This window comes from Pseudophryne corroboree, chromosome 7, assembly GCF_028390025.1.
Source record: "Pseudophryne corroboree isolate aPseCor3 chromosome 7, aPseCor3.hap2, whole genome shotgun sequence".
Lineage (NCBI taxonomy): Eukaryota > Metazoa > Chordata > Amphibia > Anura > Myobatrachidae > Pseudophryne > Pseudophryne corroboree.
The window spans coordinates 446241038-446263053 of record NC_086450.1 but is presented as its reverse complement, the minus strand read 5'-3'; the positions used below and the strand labels follow the sequence as shown (position 1 = coordinate 446263053).

The window sequence follows — 22016 nt, the reverse complement described above, 5'->3', positions numbered from 1 at the left end:
CTCGGACGGGCACAAAAACCTAACTGAGGCTTGGAGGAGGGTCATAGGGGGAGGAGCCAGTACACACCATGTGATCCTAAAAGCTTGCTTTTGTGCCCTGTCTCCTGCGGAGCCGCTATTCCCCATGGTCCTGACGGAGTCCCCAGCATCCACTAGGACGTTAGAGAAAATATGTTATCGGTTAAAAGTATGTGATTTGGAAATTTTGTGAAAACTGAATAAACACATTTGAAAAAAAAAAAAAAAGAACCACCAGGCGGTCCCACAGCACTCAGAGTGAGTGGAGGCACCGGGAACATGTGAGGCCACTTACCGGCGGGGGGAGTAGGTAAATCAGTCTGGCAGGAAGGGGTGAGACCCTGTGTGGGGTGAGGCGTGCGGTGACCGGGATGAGGAGGGGTCAGCACTGGGGCTGCAGAGGATGAAGGTGAGGAGGCAGATAATCGGTTCAACTACCTTATGTATACTGTGCACCATGGAGGGGCGGGGTCCTGTGCTTGCCCCTCCCACACCTTGCACAGGCCATGCCCAAACCCCTCCGGCCAGCTGCTGGTGTCCTCTACCCCCAGACTGGGTAAGAGCTGTGTGGGGGCTGGTGAGCTTACATGTGCCAGTACTGGTGTATATAGTGCCTGCCCATTACAGATATACAGAGTATATAATAAGAATTTACTTACCGATAATTCTATTTCTCGTAGTCCGTAGTGGATGCTGGGAACTCCGTAAGGACCATGGGGAATAGCGGCTCCGCAGGAGACTGGGCACAAAAAGAAAAGCTTTAGGACTACCTGGTGTGCACTGGCTCCTCCCCCTATGACCCTCCTCCAAGCCTCAGTTAGGATACTGTGCCCGGACGAGCGTACACAATAAGGAAGGATTTTGAATCCCGGGTAAGACTCATACCAGCCACACCAATCACACCGTACAACTTGTGATCTGAACCCAGTTAACAGCATGATAACAGAGGAGCCTCTGGATAGATGGCTCACAACAACAATAACCCGATTTGTTAACAATAACTATGTACAAGTATTGCAGATAATCCGCACTTGGGATGGGCACCCAGCATCCACTACGGACTACGAGAAATAGAATTATCGGTAAGTAAATTCTTATTTTCTCTGACGTCCTAGTGGATGCTGGGAACTCCGTAAGGACCATGGGGATTATACCAAAGCTCCCAAACGGGCGGGAGAGTGCGGATGACTCTGCAGCACCGAGTGAGAAAACTCCAGGTCCTCCTCAGCCAGAGTGTCAAATTTGTAAAATTTTACAAAAGTATTTGACCCTGACCAAGTAGCAGCTCGGCAGAGTTGTAAAGCCGAGACCCCTCGGGCAGCCGCCCAAGATGAGCCCACCTTCCTTGTGGAGTGGGCTTTTACAGATTTTGGCTGTGGCAGGCCTGCTACAGAATGCGCAAGCTGAATTGTACTACAAATCCAGCGAGCAATAGTCTGCTTAGAAGCAGGAGCACCCAGCTTGTTGGGTGCGTACAGGATAAATAGCGAGTCAGATTTTCTGACTCCAGCCGTCCTGGAAACATATATTTTCAGGGCCCTGACAACGTCCAGAAACTTGGAGTCCTCCAAGTCCTTAGTAGCCGCAGGTACCACAATAGGCTGGTTCAGATGAAACGCTGAAACCACCTTTGGGAGAAATTGAGGACGAGTCCTCAATTCTGCCCTGTCCGTATGAAAAATCAGGTAAGGGCTTTTACAGGATAAAGCCGCCAATTCGGACACACGCCTGGCTGAAGCCAGGGCCAACAACATGACCACTTTCCATGTGAGATATTTTAAGTCCACAGTGTTGAGTGGTTCAAACCAATGTGATTTTAGGAAACCCAAAACAACATTCAGATCCCAGGGTGCCACTGGAGGCACAAAAGGAGGCTGTATATGTAGCACTCCCTTAACAAACGTCTGGACTTCAGGCACTGAAGCCAGTTCTCTCTGAAAGAAAATCGACAGGGCCGAAATCTGGACCTTAATGGATCCTAATTTTAGGCCCATAGACACTCCTGCTTGCAGGAAATGCAGGAATCGACCCAGTTGAAATTCCTCCGTCGGGGCCTTTTTGGCCTCGCACCACGCAACATATTTCCGCCAGATGCGGTGATAATGCTTTGCGGTTACATCCTTTCTGGCTTTTATCAAAGTAGGGATGACTTCGTCTGGAATGCCTTTTTCCTTTAGGATCCGGCGTTCAACCGCCATGCCGTCAAACGCAGCCGCGGTAAGTCTTGGAACAGACAGGGTCCCTGCTGGAGCAGGTCCCTTCTCAGAGGTAGAGGCCACGGGTCCTCTGTGAGCATCTCTTGAAGTTCCGGGTACCAAGTCCTTCTTGGCCAATCCGGAGCCATGAGAATAGTTCTTACTCCTCCCCGCCGTATAATTCTCAGCACCTTGGGTATGAGAGGCAGAGGAGGGAACACATACACTGACTGGTACACCCACGGTGTTACCAGAACGTCCACAGCTATTGCCTGAGGGTCTCTTGACCTGGCGCAATACCTGTCCAGTTTTTTGTTCAGGCGGGACGCCATCATGTCCACCTTTGGTCTTTCCCAACGGTTCACAACCTGTGATCTGAACCCAGTTAACAGCATGATAACAGCGGAGCCTCTGAAAAGATGGCTCACAACAATAATAACCCGATTTTTGTAACAATAACTATGTACAAGTATTGCAGACAATCCGCACTTGGGATGGGCGCCCAGCATCCACTACGGACTACGAGAAATAGATTTATCGGTAAGTAAAATCTTATTTTCTCTGACGTCCTAGTGGATGCTGGGGACTCCGTCAGGACCATGGGGATTATACCAAAGCTCCCAAACGGGCGGGAGAGTGCGGATGACTCTGCAGCACCGAATGAGAGAACTCCAGGTCCTCTTTAGCCAGGGTATCAAATTTGTAGAATTTTACAAACGTGTTCTCCCCCGACCACGTAGCTGCTCGGCAGAGTTGCAATGCCGAGACCCCTCGGGCAGCCGCCCAGGATGAGCCCACCTTCCTTGTGGAATGGGCCTTGACAGATTTAGGCTGTGGCAGGCCTGCCACAGAATGTGCAAGTTGAAATGTGCTACAAATCCAACGAGCAATCGTCTGCTTAGAAGCAAGAGCACCCAGTTTGTTGGGTGCATACAGGATAACAGCGAGTCAGTTTTCCTGACTCCAGCCGTCCTGGAAACCTATATTTTCAGGGCCCTGACAACATCTAGCAACTTGGAGTCCTCCAAGTCCCTAGTAGCCGCAGGTACCACAATAAGCTGGTTCAGGTGAAACGCTGACACCACCTTAGGAAGAAACTGGGGACGAGTCCGCAGCTCTGCCCTGTCCGAATGGACAATCAGATATGGCTTTTGTGAGACAAAACCGCCAATTCTGACACTCGCCTGGCCGAGGCCAGGGCCAACAGCATGGTCACTTTTCATGTGAGATATTTCAAATCCACAGATTTGAGCGGTTTAAAATGTGATTTGAGGAATCCCAGAACTACGTTGAGATCCCACAGTGCCACTGGAGGCACAAAAAAGGGGGTTGTATATGCAATACTCCCTTGACAAACTTCTGGACTTCAGGAACTGAAGCCAATTCTTTCTGGAAGAAAATTGACAGGGCCGAAATTTGAACCTTAATGGACCCCAATTTGAGGCCCATAGACACTCCTGTTTGCAGGGAATGCAGGAATCGACAGAGTTGAAATTTCTTCGTGGGGCCTTCCTGGCCTCACACCACGCAACATATTTTTGCCACATGTGGTGATAATGTTGTGCGGTCACCTCCTTCCTGGCTTTGACCAGGGTAGGAATGACCTCTTCCGGAATGCCTTTTTCCCTTAGGATCCGGCGTTCAACCGCCATGCCGTCAACGCAGCCGCGGTAAGTCTTGGAACAGACATGGTACTTGCTGAAGCAAGTCCCTTCTTAGCGGCAGAGGCCATGAGTCCTCTGTGAGCATCTCTTGAAGTTCCGGGTACCAAGTCCTTCTTGGCCAATCCGGAGCCACGAGTATAGTTCTTACTCCTCTACGTCTTATAATTCTCAGTACCTTGGGTATGAGAAGCAGAGGAGGGAACACATACACCGACTGATACACCCACGGTGTTACCAGAACGTCCACAGCTATTGCCTGAGGGTCTCTTGACCTGGCGCAATACCTGTCCAGTTTTTTGTTCAGGCGGGACGCCATCATGTCCACCTTTGGTCTTTCCCAACGGTTCACAATCATGTGGAAGACTTCCCGATGAAGTCCCCACTCTCCCGGGTGGAGGTCGTGCTGAGGAAGTCTGCTTCCCAGTTGTCCACTCCCGGAATGAACACTGCTGACAGTGCTAACACATGATTTTCCGCCCAGCGAAGAATCCTTGCAGTTTCTGCCATTGCCCTCCTGCTTCTTGTGCCGCCCAGTCTGTTTACGTGGGCGACTGCCGTGATGTTGTCCCACTGGATCAATACCGGCTGACCTTGAAGCAGAGGTCTTGCTAAGCTTAGAGCATTGTAAATTGCTCTTAGCTCCAGTATATTTATGTGGAGAGAAGTCTCCAGACTTGATCACACTCCCTGGAAATTTTTTCCTTGTGTGACTGCTCCCCAGCCGTTCAGGCTGGCATCCGTGGTCACCAGGACCCAGTCCTGAATGCCGAATCTGTGGCCCTTTAGTAGATGAGCACTCTGCAGCCACCACAGAAGAGACACCCTTGTCCTTGGAGACAGGGTTATCCGCTGATGCATCTGAAGATGCGATCCGGACCATTTTTCCAGCAGATCCCACTGAAAAGTTCTTGCGTGAAATCTGCCGAATGGAATCGCTTCGTAAGAAGCCACCATTTTTCCCAGGACCCTTGTGCAATGATGCACTGACACTTTTCCTGGTTTTAGGAGGTTCCTGACTAGCTCGGATAACTCCCTGGCTTTCTCCTCCGGGAGAAACACCTTTTTCTGGACTGTGTCCAGAATCATCCCTAGGAACAGCAGACGTGTCGTCGGAGACAGCTGCGATTTTGGAATATTTAGAATCCACCCGTGCTGTCGTAGAACTACTTGAGATAGTGCTACTCCGACCTCCAACTGTTCTCTGGACCTTGCCCTTATCAGGAGATCGTCCAAGTAAGGGATAATTAAGACGCCTTTTCTTTGAAGAAGAATCATCATTTCGGCCATTACCTAGGTAAAGACCCGGGGTGCCGTGGACAATCCAAACGGCAGCGTCTGAAACTGATAGTGACAGTTTTGTACCACGAACCTGAGGTACCCTTGGTGAGAAGGGCAAATTGGGACATGGAGGTAAGCATCCTTGATGTCCAGGGACACCATATAGTCCCCTTCCTGGTTCGCTATCACTGCTCTGAGTGACTCCATCTTGATTTGAACCTTTGTATGTAAGCGTTCAAATATTTCAGATTTAGAATAGGTCTCACCGAGCCGTCTGGCTTCAGTACCACAATATAATGTGGAATAGTACCCCTTTCCTTGTTGTAGGAGGGGTACTTTGATTATCACCTGCTGGGAATACAGCTTGTGAATTGTTTCCAATACTGCCTCCCTGTCGGAGGGAGACGTTGGTAAAACAGACTTCAGGAACCTGCGAGGGGGAGACGTCTCGAACTTCCAATCTGTACCCCTGGGATACTACTTGTAGGATCCAGGGGTCCACTTGCGAGTGAGCCCACTGCGCACTGAAACTCTTGAGACGACCCCCCACCGCAGCTGTTTGTACGGCCCCAGCGTCATGCTGAGGACTTGGCAAAAGCGGTGGAGGGCTTCTGTTCCTGGGAATGGGCTGCCTGCTGCAGTCTTCTTCCCTTTCCTCTATCCCTGGGCAGATATGACTGGCCTTTTGCCTGCTTGCCCTTATGGGGACGAAAGGACTGAGGCTGAAAAGACGGTGTCTTTTTCTGCTGAGATGTGACTTGGGGTAAAAAAGGTGGATTTTCCAGGTGTTGCCGTGGCCACCAGGTCCGATGGACCGACCCCAAATAACTCCTCCCCTTTATACGGCAATACTTCCATGTGCCGTTTGGAATCTGCATCACCTGACCACTGTCGTGTCCATAAACATCTTCTGGCAGATATGGACATCGCACTTACTCTTGATGCCAGAGTGCAAATATCCCTCTGTGCATCTCGCATATATAGAAATGCATCCTTTAAATGCTCTATAGTCAATAAAATACTGTCCCTGTCAAGGGTATCAATATTTTCAGTCAGGGAATCCGACCAAGCCACCCCAGCGCTGCACATCCAGGCTGAGGCGATCGCTGGTCGCAGTATAACACCAGTATGTGTGTATATACTTTTTAGGATATTTTCCAGCCTCCTATCAGCTGGCTCCTTGAGGGCGGCCCTATCTGGAGACGGTACCGCCACTTGTTTTGATAAGCGTGTGAGCGCCTTATCCACCCTAAGGGGTGTTTCCCAACGCGCCCTAACTTCTGGCGGGAAAGGGTATACCGCCAATAATTTTCTATCGGGGGAAACCCACGCATCATCACACACTTCATTTAATTTATCTGATTCAGGAAAAACTACAGGTAGTTTTTTCACACTCCACATAATACCCTTTTTTGTGGTACTTGTAGTATCAGAAATATGTAACACCTCCTTCATTGCCCTTAACAAGTAACGTGTGGCCCTAAAGGAAAATACGTTTGTTTCTTCACCGTCGACACTGGAGTCAGTGTCCGTGTCTGTGTCGACCGACTGAGGTAAAAGGACGTTTTAACGCCCCTGACGGTGTTTGAGACGCCTGGACAGGTACTAATTGGTTTGCCGGCCGTCTCATGTCGTCAACCGACCTTGCAGCGTGTTGACATTATCACGTAATTCCTTAAATAAGCCATCCATTCCGGTGTCGACTCCCTAGAGAGTGACATCACCATTACAGGCAATTGCTCCGCCTCCTCACCAACATCGTCCTCATACATGTCGACACACACGTACCGACACACAGCACACACACAGGGAATGCTCTGATAGAGGACAGGACCCCACTAGCCCTTTGGGGAGACAGAGGGAGAGTTTGCCAGCACACACCAAAAACGCTATAATTATACAGGGACAACCTTTATATAAGTGTTTTTCCCTTATAGCATTTTAATATATATAGTCATATCGCCAAATAAGTGCCCCCCCTCTCTGTTTTAACCCTGTTTCTGTAGTGCAGTGCAGGGGAGAGCCTGGGAGCCTTCCCACCAGCATTTCTGTGAGGGAAAATGGCGCTGTGTGCTGAGGAGAATAGGCCCCGCCCCCTTTTCGGCGGGCTTCTTCTCCCGTTTTTCTGAGACCTGGCAGGGGTTAAATACATCCATATAGCCCCCAGGGGCTATATGTGATGTATTTTTAGCCAGAATAAGGTACTATCATTGCTGCCCAGGGCGCCCCCCCCAGCGCCCTGCACCCTCAGTGACCGCTGCTATGAAGTGTGCTGACAACAATGGCGCACAGCTGCAGTGCTGTGCGCTACCTTATGAAGACTGAAAAGTCTTCTGCCGCCGGTTTCTGGACCTCTTCACTTTTCGGCATCTGCAAGGGGGTCGGTGGCGCGGCTCCGGGACGAACCCCAGGGTGAGACCTGTGTTCCGACTCCCTCTGGAGCTAATGGTGTCCAGTAGCCTAAGAAGCCAATCCATCCTGCACGCAGGTGAGTTCACTTCTCTCCCCTAAGTCCCTCGATGCAGTGAGCCTGTTGCCAGCAGGACTCACTGAAAATAAAAAACCTAACAAAACTTTTACTCTAAGCAGCTCTTTAGGAGAGCCACCTAGATTGCACCCTTCTCGGCCGGGCACAAAAATCTAACTGAGGCTTGGAGGAGGGTCATAGGGGGAGGAGCCAGTGCACACCACCTGATCCTAAAGCTTTTACTTTTGTGCCCAGTCTCCTGCGGAGCCGCTATTCCCCATGGTCCTGACGGAGTCCCCAGCATCCACTAGGACGTCAGAGAAACTACAGGTAGTTTTTTCTCACCAAACATAATACCCTTTTTAGTGGTACTTGTACTATCAGAAATGTGTAAAACATTTTTCATTGCCTCAATCATGTAACGTGTGGCCCTACTGGAAGTCACATTCGTCTCTTCATCGTCGACACTGGAGTCAGTATCCGTGTCGGCGTCTGTATCTGCCATCTGAGGTAGCGGGCGTTTTAGAGCCCCTGATGGTCTTTGAGACGCCTGGACAGGCACAAGCTGAGTAGCCGGCTGTCTCATGTCATCAACCGTCTTTTGTAAAGAGCTGACACTTTCACGTAATTCCTTCCATAAGCTCATCCACTCAGGTGTCGACTCCCTAGGGGGTGACATCACCATTACAGGCAATTGCTCCGCCTCCACATCATTTTCCTCTTCATACATGTCGACACAGTCGTACCGACACACAGCACACACACAGGGAATGCTCTGATAGAGGACAGGACCCCACTAGCCCTTTGGGGAGACAGAGGGAGAGTATGCCAGCACACACCATAGCGCTATATATATGTTGGGATAACACCATACAGAGTGTTTTTCCCTTTACAGCTGCTGTGTATATTATACTGCGCCTAATTAGTGCCCCCCCCCCCTCTTGTTTTACCCTTTTCTGTAGTGCAGGACTGCAGGGGAGAGTCAGGGAGACGTCCTTCCAGCGGAGCTGTGAGGGAAAATGGCGCCAGTGTGCTGAGGAGATAGGCTCCGCCCCCTTCTCAGCTGACTTTTCTCCCGCTTTTTTCAGGAATCTGGCAGGGGTTAATATACATCCATATAGCCCTGGGGGTTATATGTGATGTATTTTAGCCAGCCAAGGTGTTTATATTGCTGCTCAGGGCGCCCCCCCCCAGCGCCCTGCACCCATCAGTGACCGGAGCGTGTGGTGCATGAGGAGCAATGGTGCACAGCTGCAGTGCTGTGCGCTACCTTGGTGAAGACTGATGTCTTCTGCCGACGATTTTCCGGACCTCTTCTTGCTTCTGGCTCTGTAAGGGGGCCGGCGGCGCGGCTCTGGGACCGGACTCCGAGGCTGGGCCTGTGTTCGGTCCCTCTGGAGCTAATGGTGTCCAGTAGCCTAAGAAGCCCAAGCTGGCTGCAAGCAGGCAGGTTCGCTTCTTCTCCCCTTAGTCCCTCGATGCAGTGAGCCTGTTGCCAGCAGGTCTCACTGAAAATAAAAAACCTAAAACTAACTTTTCCTAAGAAGCTCAGGAGAGCCTCCTAGATTGTACCCAGCTCGGTCGGGCACAAAAATCTAACTGAGGCTTGGAGGAGGGTCATAGGGGGAGGAGCCAGTGCACACCAGGTAGTCCTAAAGCTTTTCTTTTTGTGCCCAGTCTCCTGCGGAGCCGCTATTCCCAATGGTCCTTACGGAGTTCCCAGCATCCACTAGAACGTCAGAGAAATATATATATATATGTATGTATTGAAAAGGAATAATGAAGGCGCACTCAGTGAATCAAGATATAAGTAGATTTACTAAAAGTAACAAGCTCACATACATCAAGGTATGAAATCACCGGCTCATGGGAATCGAACAAGCTGCATCTCATGTCTCTCTCAGCAGTCCGTTTCTCTAATTGCCGGCATGCAATAGTTCTCAGGTCAGCGTCTTAGCTTGCAGGACAGGTGTTCCCAGTTGGAACAAACACGTCTTTGTTTAGGCCACGCCCAACGCGTTTCGTCACGGTATGACTTCGTCAGGGGGTGTGTATATATATATATATATATATATATATATATATATCTAACGCTACACCCTCAGCATGACAGAGCCCCGGCTCCCAGCAGCAGCACTTCCAGAACCCCGGCAGCTCCTGTGTGAGTAGCGACCTTCACCCCCTATAATCCGGTCCTGGGGTCTGTCATTTTGACAGGCTTTTATCTAGTTCTTTAAATAAACTGGGTGTTGGACAGGAGTGAAATAAAATCATTTTCATTAGAATATCAATGGAATCCACACAACACAAGATTTGTTTGTAATTGAAGGACTCAGATCTTATCTTTCCAAGTGCAAATAAATGGAGAATTATAGACTTTTTTGTTGTTGTGTTCTTAATACCCCATTCCGCCATCTTGCAGAACTTGGCAAAGGACCCCTGAGGTCGGGAGGTTAAACACTCCCATCATTGCCAGCCAAGAGGAGAGTACACAAAGGTATTGCTATATGTAGCCGCATTTGGACTTGTGCAGGACAGAATCTGGGACACAGCTTATGGTCATTGGACCATCATGTCTCTTACAGTGCAGAAAAGGGCTGTGGACATTGGCTCATTGATTTAAAAACTTTGGCTACAGTTTTCCTCTACATTTTGCCCATCTCCAAATTAGGGCTATGTCACAAAAGGAGTGTTATGGTAGACTTACCATGGTTAACACTCTTTCTGCGAGGTACATTGGGTTCCCTCAGGGAAACATCGGGGTGTAGAGTGGATCTTGATCCAGAGACACCAACAGGCTAAAGCTTTAGGCTGTCCCAGGATGCATTGGGGCCTCCTCTATAACCCCGCCTCCAGGCACTGAGAGCTCAGTTTCGTTAACCACTCCAATGCAGGAGCAGGCAAGAGAGAAGGCAGATGTTAGTCACATAGGGGGTAATTCCAAGTTGATCGCAGCAGGAATTTTGTTAGCAGTTGGGCAAAACCATGTGCACTGCAGGGGAGGCAGATATAACATGTGCAGAAAGAGTTAGATTTGGGTGGGTTATTTTGTTTCTGTGCAGGGTAAATACTGGCTGCTTTATTTTTACACTGCAAATTAGATTGCAGATTGAACACACCACACCTAAATCTAACTCTCTCCGCACATGTTAAATCTGCCTCCCCTGCAGTGCACATGGTTTTGCCCAACTGCTAACAAAATTCCTGCTGCGATCAACTTGGAATTACCCCCATAGAACCACATTCTCACAACAGGAGAAGGTACCAGCGGCTAATGCCATACAAACCCAAAGAAGTTAGGTGCGTCAGGGTGGGAGCCCTATGGAACACAATGTACCTTGCAGAAAGAGTGTTACCCATGATAGGTCTACCATAACATTCCTTTTCTGCAGCGGGGTACATTGGTTTGCACAGGGAAACATCGGGGATGTCCTAAAGCAGTTCCTCAAGGGAGGGGATGAGCCTTAGCGGATGTGAGAATCCGGCGTCCAAAGGAAGCATCCTGGGAGGCGAAGGTATCAAAGGCATAGATGCGTGTTCACGGAGGATTACGTAGCCACCTTGAACAATTGTTCTGCGGATGCACCACGGCGAGCCGCCCAAGAAGGTCCAACAGACCGAGTAGAATGGGCTTTAATAGCAGCAGGAGCTGGGAGTCCAGACTGTGCATAAGCTTGTGCAATCACCATTCTAATCCATCTGGCCAAGGTTTGCTTGTTCGCAGGCCAGCCACGTTTGTGGAAACCAAACAGGACAAAAAGGGTATCAGACCTCCTGATGGAGGCAGTCCTCTCCACATATATACGGAGAGCCCTTACCGCATCCAAAGACCGCTCTTTGGAAGACAAGTCCGAAGAGATAAAGGTCCACAATCTCTTGGTTAAGGTGAAAAGATGACACCACCTTAAGTAAATAACCCGGTCGAGTTCTTAGAACTGCCCGGTCACAGTCAAATATCAGAAAGGGTGGACGACAGGACAACAGGACGCCTAAGTCCAACACCCGTCTTGCAGAAGCAATAGCCAGCAAGAACAGGACCTTGGTTGTGAGCCATTTAAGGTCCACCGACTCAAGAGGTTCAATTGGAGACTCCTGAAGGGCATTCAGTACAACAGTCAGATCCCATGGAGCCACACGAGAGACATAGGGAGGCTGAATCCAAAGGACACGCTGAGTGAAAGTATGAACGTCAGGTATAGACGCAATTTTCCTCTGAAACCATACCGACAAGGCAGATATGTGATCGTTGAGGGAGGCCAGGCCTAGACTTAAGTCAAGGCCTTGTTACAGAAGAGCCAGAATTCTGAAAGTTCTGAACCTAGAGACATCATAATTCTTATCAGCACACCAGGTAAATTAAGAATTCCAAACCCTGTAATAAATCCGGCCAGAGGCCGGTTTGCAGGCTTTCAATATAGTCTGGATAACCGCCTCAGAACTTTGGCCCTCAGGTGCGATGCTTCAAGAGCCACACCATCCAAGCCAGTCTGGCGAGGTCTGGGTAGACGCAAGGGCCCTGTACGAGGAGGTCTGGCCGCTGAGGAAGTAGATGGGGACGTCCCGTCAACAGACCCTGCAGGTCTGAGAACCAATGCCCTCTGGGCCGCGCTGGAGCGATTAGAAGCAGCGATCCTCCTTCTTGTTTGAACTTCCGTAAGACCCTGGGCAGGAGAGACACTGGAGGGAACACGTAGGGCAGCCGAAAGTTCCATGGAATTGCCAGAGCATCCACAAACGCTGCCTGAGGATCCCTGGTCCGTGATCCGAAGACCGGAACCTTGTAATTGTGTCGAGACGCCATCAGGTCTACATCTCGTAGGCCCACACCTGTCCACTAGGAGTTGAAAGACTTCAGGCTGAAGACTCCACTCTCCGGTGTGCATGTCCTGGCGACTGAGGAAGTCCGCTTCCCAGTTCAGGACGCCCGGAATGAACACTGCCGATATTGCTGGCAGATGGCGTTCCACCCAACTAAGGATTTTTGACACTTCCATCATTGCCACCATGGTGGCATTGTCTGACCATACTTGAACAGGCCTGTTCTGTACCAGAGGTAGGGCGAGAGATAATGCATTGAACACCGCCCTCAGCTCCAGAATGTTTATTGGGAGGAATGATTCCTCCTTGGTCCAGCGACCCTGAAAAGAGTGTTGCTCCAACACCGCACCCCATCCCCTCAGACTGGCATCTGTTGTCAGCAGGACCCAATCAGTGATCCAGAAGGTACGGACCCATCTTAATTGCTGGTCCTGTAGCCACCAGGTCAGCGACAGATGAACCTCCGGAGTCAAAGTGATCATGTGAGATCTGATCAGATGAGGTAGGCCATCCCACTTGGAAAGGATTAACCTATGTAGAGGGCGGGAATGAAATTGAGCGTACGCCAACATGTCGAATGCCGACACCATCAGGCCAAGTACTTGCTTCGCCAAGTGTATCAACACTCTGGAGCGACAAGGAAGCATCTTATCCTGTCCTGAAGCTTCATGACTTTTATGTAGACAGAAACAGTCGCCGACTGTGTGTGTCTAGGAGTGCCCCCATGCGCACCATGCTCTGAACTGGGGCCAGCGAGGACTTCTTCCAATTGATAAACCACCCGTGGGCTTGAAGGAAAGGTACCGTCACTTGCAGATGACTGAGGAGGACAACGTGGGAATTTGCCAGAATCAGCAGGTTGTCCAGATACGGAAGGATTCTGACACCCTGATGACGGAGATGGGCCGTCATCACGGCCATAACCTTGGTGAAGATCCGAGGAGCCGTAGCCAGTCCAAATGGCAGAGCCTGGAATTGATAGTGGAGGTTGCCAATACCAAACTGCAGAAACTGCTGATGCGACATGGCAATAGGTGTATATATGGTATCCCTGTATATCCAGGGATACCATATAGTCTCCGGGTTCCATAGCCAGTACGATTGAGAGCAGTGTTTCCATACAAAACCTGGACACTCTCACAAACTTTTTCAGAGATTTGAGGTACAGGTCGGAAGGACCCTTTGGGATTCGGCACTAGAAACAGGGTCGAGTAATAACCTCTATCTCTGAGACTGAGGTACCGGCACTACCATTCCTGTACTCAGGAGAGAACTGACAATCGTTTGCAAAGCTTGCGCCTCTAACGGGTCAGAAGGTAGAACCGTGGTGCAAAACTGGCGAGAGGGACGTCTCTTGAAAGACAGTGTACCCGTGAGAGACAACTTCCAGCTCCTATGCATCTGAAGTGGTCTTTAACCAGACCTGGGCGAACTGTAGAAGTCGGTCTCCCACCCTGGGGTCCCCCAGGGGGAGGCCCGCCCCATCATGCAGCAGGCTTGTCTTGTTTAGAAGTAGGCTGACGGGCCGCCCAGGATTGTTTCGCCTTGGGCTTAGTGGTTTTGGGAGCACAAGATTGTCTCGGGTATGCCTGACCTTTTGCTTTCCCTTGAGGACGAAAGGAATGAAAGGTGGTACCTTTTGCCTACTGTGCAGAAGGATTAATATTTGTGAGGAAGGCAGTCTTAGCAGCTGCTAATTCAGACACAATTTTATTATTCCCCAAACAAAATGTCCCCAGTAAAGGGGAGAACCTCCAAGGTCTTTTTGGAGCCTAGGCCCACCTTCCATGACCTCAACCACAGAATACCAGGACAGACGTAGTCGACGCCTTTGCTGCCAACACACCCGCCTCAGAGGTCGCCTCCTGAATGTAATAGGCGGTGGTGGTAATGTGAGACAGGTATTGTCTGGCATTGTCGGAGATATCCTCGGGCAGCTCATCCTCTGATGCCGGAACCCATGCTTCAATAACTTTTGCTGCCCAAGAAGCAGCAATAGTGGGCCTATGTACAGCACCTGTCATGGAGTAAATACACTTCAGGCATCCCTCCACACGCTTATCTGTCGGTTCCTTCAGTGATGTGTCAGTGGTGACAGGCAGAGTGGACGACACCACGAGATTTTGCCACTTGTTACATAAATCTGCAGGGAGAGGATAGCGCGCTAAGGCTTGGTTAGGCAGAGGGAATTCATTCCCTGGAGTAGACCAGGGTTCCCGTCTGATGTCCACTAAATGGTCAGAATGGGGTAACCGTTTTAACCACTTTCTGCCATTTAAACATATCAGTTTTCTATGCCACAGAAGTGGAATCCTCATCAGAGATTTGTTTAATAGCAACAACTAGGGCAGGGACATCAATCTGCAAGGGAGAATCCTCATCAGTAACACCAGATTCAGTGTCTGACAGGACCGTATGCTCCCCCTCCTCTTCAGATGAAACATCAAAGAGGTATGTGGATTGTGAGGAGGAAGCAGCCCGCTTAGATGACCCAGAGACACGGGAATGACCTGGGGTGGATTTTTGCCTAACCAAAGACTGATTTATTTGCTGCAGCTGGTTAGATAAATTTTCCGCCCAAGGCGGATTAACCATAGGGACAATTTGTGGCGGTAGTGGCACAGGCGTAAGGAGTTCTACCAGAGTACCTAGTAGGTTTGTGAATGCAGCCCAGGGTGGCTCCTGAGTAGGCACAGAAGCTGTAGACTGACTAGGGGGTGTGTGTAAGTACACAGACCATCATACAAAACTTCCCCCTCTGGTAAATCCTTGGAGCATACTCTGCAGGTGCGTCCATAGACTTACTGCCCTTTCTGTTAGACATTATGATACGAATGCAACAACAGAGGAAGTTCGTACGATTAACCCTATGTGACTGAGTACACAGTAGAATATTCGTATTGGATAAATACTGTGTAGCACTATATTGGAGACCTAGACACACCTTGTGCCTCAAGGTACAGAATATAGGTACAGTTATATCTGGGAATCACGGAGAGTGAAACCACACAGCAGATACAGGCACACACAGTCACAGGCAACGCAGACATTATTATCACAATAAAGCGGCACTGGACTAGTAATCAGTGACCGGAGGATATATCCGCATACTCGTACAGTATATTCTGGTAACAGTACTCTCTTTTTCAACTAACGCTGTCTGTAGAAAGACATGTCTGTAAAGTCTCAGCGCTGTATACAGGCGGCTTTATAAGGGAGACCTTGCCCTGCAGCCCCGGAGACCAGTCGCAGCTATGCTCAGAAGATGGCGCTCAGCGTCTCAGTCAGGGAGTGAGGGAAAGTGTGAGGCAGCTCCATGGTGGGAAATTTGCGAGGAGATGGCCCCATGGGCCGGGGGAGGGCTACAGGTCAAGCGCCATCTCCCCTATGCTGGACATCCACCCTGGGTACAGTGAGCCTTATTAAATGGGGTGCTAGTACACCCGACCTGTACTCAGACGCCCCGGTCGTCTAGTGGGGTCCCTGCCCAGCAACAGTGTCCACGCCAGCGCCACGACCAGTCTCCCCAGGTCGCAGACGGAACGCGATTTAATGGCGGGTCCCGTCTGGGGAACCCTCTTACCTCCTCCCCATAGCAGCCACGCGAACCAGGAGAGCTTTTATTTTATTTACATAACTTTTCTTCAATGTGCTCCAATGTCAGCTTATTCAATGGTTTCAGGGAAATGCAAATTTGAAATGAAAATCCAATGAGCACTGAATATTCATTTCTGAATAATAGCAGGAGTAAACAACCAATCAGAAATCACCTCTCCCACATATAATGTGTTCACTTATGTCAGATACCGTAGGTCACGTACTGTGCAGTCTTTACCTCCTCTCAGATCCAAACGTCTTACTTTCTCCTAATACGCAAGAACACAAACTGCTCCCCTCTTCCTAATATACAGATACCAGGACACACTGACCTCTCTCCTCCTCCTGATACACAGTCATCAGGATACATTGACCTCTCCCCTTCTCCTAACAAACAGACATCAGGACACGCTGACCTTTCCCCTACTCCTAATACACAGACATTAGGACATTGACCTCTCCCCTCCTCCTAATACACAGACATAAGGACACACTGACCTTTCCCCTCCTCCTAATACACAGACATCAGGACACGCTGACCTCTACCCTCCTCCTAATACACAGGCATCAGGACACTGACCTCTCCACTCCTCCTAATACACAGTCATCAGGATACACTGACCTCTCCCCTCCTCCAAATACACAGTCATCAGGACACACTGACCTCTACCCTCCTCCTAATACACAGGCATCAGGACACACTGACCTCTCCCCTCCTCCTAATACACAGACATCAGGACACACTGACCTCTCCCCTCCTAATACACAGACATCAGGACACACTGACCTCTCCCCTCCTCCTCCTAACAAACAGACATCAGGACACGCTGACCTCTCCCCTCCTCCTAATACACAGGCATCAGGACACACTGACCTCTCCCCTCCTCCTAATACACAGACATCAGGACACTGACCTCTACCCTCCTCCTAATACACAGTCATCAGGATACACTGACCTCTCCCCTCCTCCTAATAAACAGTCATCAGGACACACTGACCTCTACCCTCCTCCTAATACACAGGCATCAGGACACACTGACCTCTCCCCCTCCTAATACACAGACATCAGGACACACTGACCTCTCCCCTCCTCCTAATACACAGACATCAGGACACACTGACCTCTCCCCTCCTCCTAATACACAGACATCAGGACACTGACCTCTCCCCTCCTCCTAATACACAGACATCAGGACACTGACCTCTCCCCTTTGCCTAATACACAGACATCAGGACACTGACCTCTCCCCTCCTCCTAATACACAGCCATCAGGACACATTGACCTCTCCCCTCCTCCTAATACACAGTCATCAGTACACACTGACCTCTCCCCTCCTCCTAATACACAGATACAGGACACGCTGACCTTTCCCCTCCTCCTAATACACAGACATCAGGACACTGACCACTCCCCTTTGCCCACACAGACATCAGGACACTGACCTTTCCCTCCTCCTAATACACAGACATCAGGACACGCTGACCTCTCCCCTCCTCCTAATACACAGACATCAGGACACACTGACCTCTCCCCTCCTCCTAATACACAGACATCAGGACACTGACCTCTCCCCTCCTCCTAATACACAGACATCAGGACACTGACCTCTCCCCTCCTCCTAATACAGACATCAGGACACTGACTTCTCCCCTCCTCCTGATACACAGACACCAGGACACTGACCTCTCCCCTCCTCCTAATACACAGACATCAGGACACACTGACCTCTCCCCTCCTCCTAATAATAATACACAGGCATCAGGACACTGACCTCTCCCCTTTGCCTAATACACAGACATCAGGACACTGACCTCTCCCCTCCTCCTAATACACAGACATCAGTACACACTGACCTCTCCCCTCCTCCTAATACACAGACATCAGGACACTGACCTCTCCCCTCCTCCTAATACACAGACATCAGGACACTGACCTCTCCCCTCCTAATACACAGACATCTGGACACGCTGACCTCTCCCCTCCTCCTAATACACAGACATCAGGACACACTGACCTCTCCCCTCCTCCTAATACACAGACATCAGGACACACTGACCTCTCCCCTCCTCCTAATGCACAGACATCAGGACACGCTGACCTCTCCCCTCCTCCTAATACACAGACATCAGGACACACTGACCTCTCCCCTCCTCCTAATAATAATACACAGGCATCAGGACACTGACCTCTCCCCTTTGCCTAATACACAGACATCAGGACACTGACCTCTCCCCTCCTCCTAATACACAGACATCAGTACACACTGACCTCTCCCCTCCTCCTAATACACAGACATCAGGACACTGACCTCTCCCCTCCTCCTAATACACAGACATCAGGACACTGACCTCTCCCCTCCTCCTAATACACAGACATCAGGACACACTGACCTCTCCCCTCCTCCTAATGCACAGACATCAGGACACGCTGACCTCTCCCCTCCTCCTAATACACAGACATCAGGACACAGACCTTTGTGACAGATGAGGTTCTGAAGCAGTTGTGGGGAGTTCCAGCAGTTCCCCTGAAGGAAAGGCATTGCAGGGCATGCTGGAACTTTTGGTTCCCCCTGTCAGGTGTGTGTGCAGGACATGTGTGACACGTTACGCTACTTACCAGCCGCCCCTGCAGCAGCCATGATAACACAGTCTTTGTTTTGTTTACAGGAGAAGGCGGAAGCAGCGGAGGCTGCCGGGAGCCAGTAACCCCTTCCCCCCCGGTTGACACCGCGGCCGCCTGGCTGCTGAGTATCCTCTATAACCCCGCCCCCTTGCCGTAAGACGTCACCCCCAGCGCGCCCAGGGCTGTGCCAGGCAGCAGGATGGCGGCCCCGCGTCAGAGCGAGCGCGACGGTGTATCCGATCTGAGGAGAGAGCGGCAGCGCAAGGCCGGGAAGATGTAAGTGTCCGGCGCCATCCGTTTCCATCCTGCCGCCCCTCTGTGTGCCCGGGGGTGGGTGGCTGTGGCGGGGGTGGTGCTGCCCGGGGTGGTGTCTGGCTTTGTTGCTAAGGTATGAAATTGAGGCTTACGGTGTGATGCCAGAGCTAGGCCGTAGCCCGGCGTACAGGCGGCTTACTGGGGGGGAAGATGGCCGCCCCCAGTGTCCCTTCATACGGTATACTCTGGTTACAGCTAGGGCTCTCAGTGTGTGACTCGCTTACCTGTGCATGTCAGTCAGTCTAACTGTGAGATTATATATATATATATATATATATATATATATATATATATATATATATATATATATAGTGTGTGTAATTTATTCACACACCCCACTGTCCCCTCATACAGTATACTCTGGTTACAGCTGTGTGCTCTCACTCAGTGTGTGACTCCCTTATGCTGCATTCACACCGCAAATGCCGGGTCCTACCCGGTAAGACAAACGTGTACTTACCGGGTGGGATCCGGCATTTGCGCTCCGTTGCAGGCTTCCCGACCCGGCAATATACCGGGTCGGTTGCCATGACAACGGAGGCCGCAGCAGCAGGGGTGGAGGCGGCGTCGGGAGATGAGCTCATCTCCAGCGCCGCCTCTCCCTATCTTGTGAATGGGAACCGTGTCGCATCGACACGGCTCCCATTCACACCGCACCTGACCCGGTAATCAACCCGGGTAAAACCCTTCTTTTTTACCGGGTTGATTTACAGGGTCAGGCGACCCGCTAAATCGCCCAGTGTGCTTTCACATCGCACACTGACCCGGTTCGACACGGCAATATGCCGTGTCGGTACCGGGTTATTTGTGCGATGTGAAAGGGGTATTACATGTCCCTGTCAGGCTAACTATGTATGCATGTTTGTGTGATATACATTTATTTTATACAGTTCCTCGTAGCTGTGTGCACACACACTAATCCCCAGTGGCCCCTCATACAGTATTTTTCTTAGGCCTGTGTGTGTGTATGTATGTGTGTATGTATGTGTGTATATATATATATATATATATATATATATATATATATATATATATATATATATATATATATATATATATATATATATATATATATATATTTTTTTTTTTTTTATATTATCCCCAGTGTCCCTTTACACAGTATTCTGGTAACAGCTGTGTCCTTGTCTGTGGGGGCTCATGTCCCTGCCAGGCATCCTATCTCTGTGCATTATGTGTGTGTATATATAAAAATTCTATAGCTAATATACATTTATCCACCTGTATCCCTGTGTGTCTGGATAACGTTATATGATCCAGATAGTGTCCGCACCCACAGTAGGTAAACAGTATCCTGGGGTGTCTGTAATTGCAGCCCAAAAAAATCATCTTTATTGAAGGCTATCAACTAAGAAGCTTCAATAAAGAAAATGTTTATGCTACAAGTACTGGTGAGTGTACCCCTGATAAAGATAGGGCGGGATTCAATTCTTTTCACCCCTTTCCACACCCATTCTGTTTCTGCCCTCAGGGACGTTGTATCATGATTTCAGCTCGCTACCCCTGGAGTAGGGAGGCACCCAACCCTTAACACCGCTAAACCTGATTACTATGGGCGCAATAGGTGCGATAACAGAGATCATTTTAGAAAGGAAATTGGGCGTGATATATCATTTGAAGCTCACCCATTGAATATGAAAAGTAAAAAAAATAAAAAATAAAATAAAAATATATATAAAAATCTCACGCACACTACCGTTCAAAAGTTTGGGGTCACCCAGACAATTTCCTTATTTTTGCAAGAAAAGCACTGGGGTTTTTTTTCAACGAAAATAACATATTAATCAGAAATACTCTATACATTGTTAATGTGATAAATGTCTATACTAGCTGCAAATGTCTGGTTTTTAATGGAATATCTACATAGGTGTATGGAAGCCCATTTCCAGCAACCATCACTCCAGTGTTCTAATGGTACATTGTGTTTGCTAATCGCGTTAGAAGACTAATGGATGATTAGAAAAGCCTTGAGAAAGGGTGTAGTAAGGTATGCCGGCGGCCAGGCTCCCGGCGAACAGCATACCGGCGCCGGGAGCCCGACCGCCGGCATACCGACACGCTATTTTATTCTCCCGGGAGTCGTGGACCCCCACGAGGGAGAAAGTGTTGGCTATCGGGATTCCGGCGCTGGTATACTGTGCGCCGGGATCCCGACAGTCGGCATACCGAAGACCACCCCTTGTAAAATGATGTTAGCACAGCTCAAAATGGGTTTACTCGTTAAAGAAGCTATAAACCTGGCCTTCTTTTGAGCTAGTTGAGTATCTGGAGCATCCTATTTGTGGGTTTGATTATACTCTCACAATGGCAAGATAAAGAGAACTTCCATGTGAAACTCGACAGTCTATTCTTGTTCTTTGAAATGAAGGCTTTTCCATGCTAGAAATTGCCAAGAAACTGAACATTTCCTACAACGGTGTGTACTACTCCTTTCCGGAAACAGTACAAACAGGTTCTAACCAGAGTAGAAAGAGAAGTGGGAGGCCCCGGTGCACAACTGAGCAAGAAGACAAGTACATTAGAGTCTCTAGTTTGAGAAATAGACGCCTCACAAGTCCTCAACTGGCAGCTTCATTAAATGGTACCCGCAAAACGCCAGTGTTAACGTTTACAGTGATGAGGCGTCTCCGAGATGCTGGCCTTCTAGGCAGAGTGGCAAAGACAGCCATATCTGAGACTGGCCAATAAAAGGAAAAGATTAATATGGGCAAAAGAACAACGACATTGGACAGCGGAAGATTGGAAAAAAGTGTTATGGACAGATGAATCGAAGTTTGAGGTGTTTGGATCACACAGAAGAACAATTGTGAGACGCAGAACAAGTGAAAAGATGCTGGAAGACTACCTGACGCCATCTGTCAAGCATGGTGGAGGTAATGTGGTGGTCTGGGGCTGCTTTGGTGCTGGTAAAATGGGAGATTTGTACAAGGTAAAAGGGATTTTGAATAATGTAGGCTATCACTCCATTTTGCAACGCCATGCCATACCCTGTTGCCAGCACTTGATTGGAGCCAATTTCTTC

At 49.5% G+C, this 22016-nt stretch overlaps 1 protein-coding gene across 2 annotated transcripts in view; it reads left to right on the top strand.

Annotated features, from left to right (window-relative positions):
* RNPS1 (RNA binding protein with serine rich domain 1) overlaps positions 1-22016 on the top strand; it is a 76950-nt gene that overhangs the window by 24266 nt on the left and 30668 nt on the right. Inside the window, exon 2 of one of the 2 annotated variants that reach the window (XM_063935000.1) lies at positions 18706-18937. In XM_063935000.1, the coding sequence (XP_063791070.1) occupies positions 18861-18937 (77 nt within the window). In that variant the 5' untranslated portion in view covers positions 18706-18860. Of the gene's footprint in view, positions 1-18697; positions 18938-22016 lie in introns of those variants that run through there. The other variant, XM_063935001.1, reaches the window with a different exon arrangement.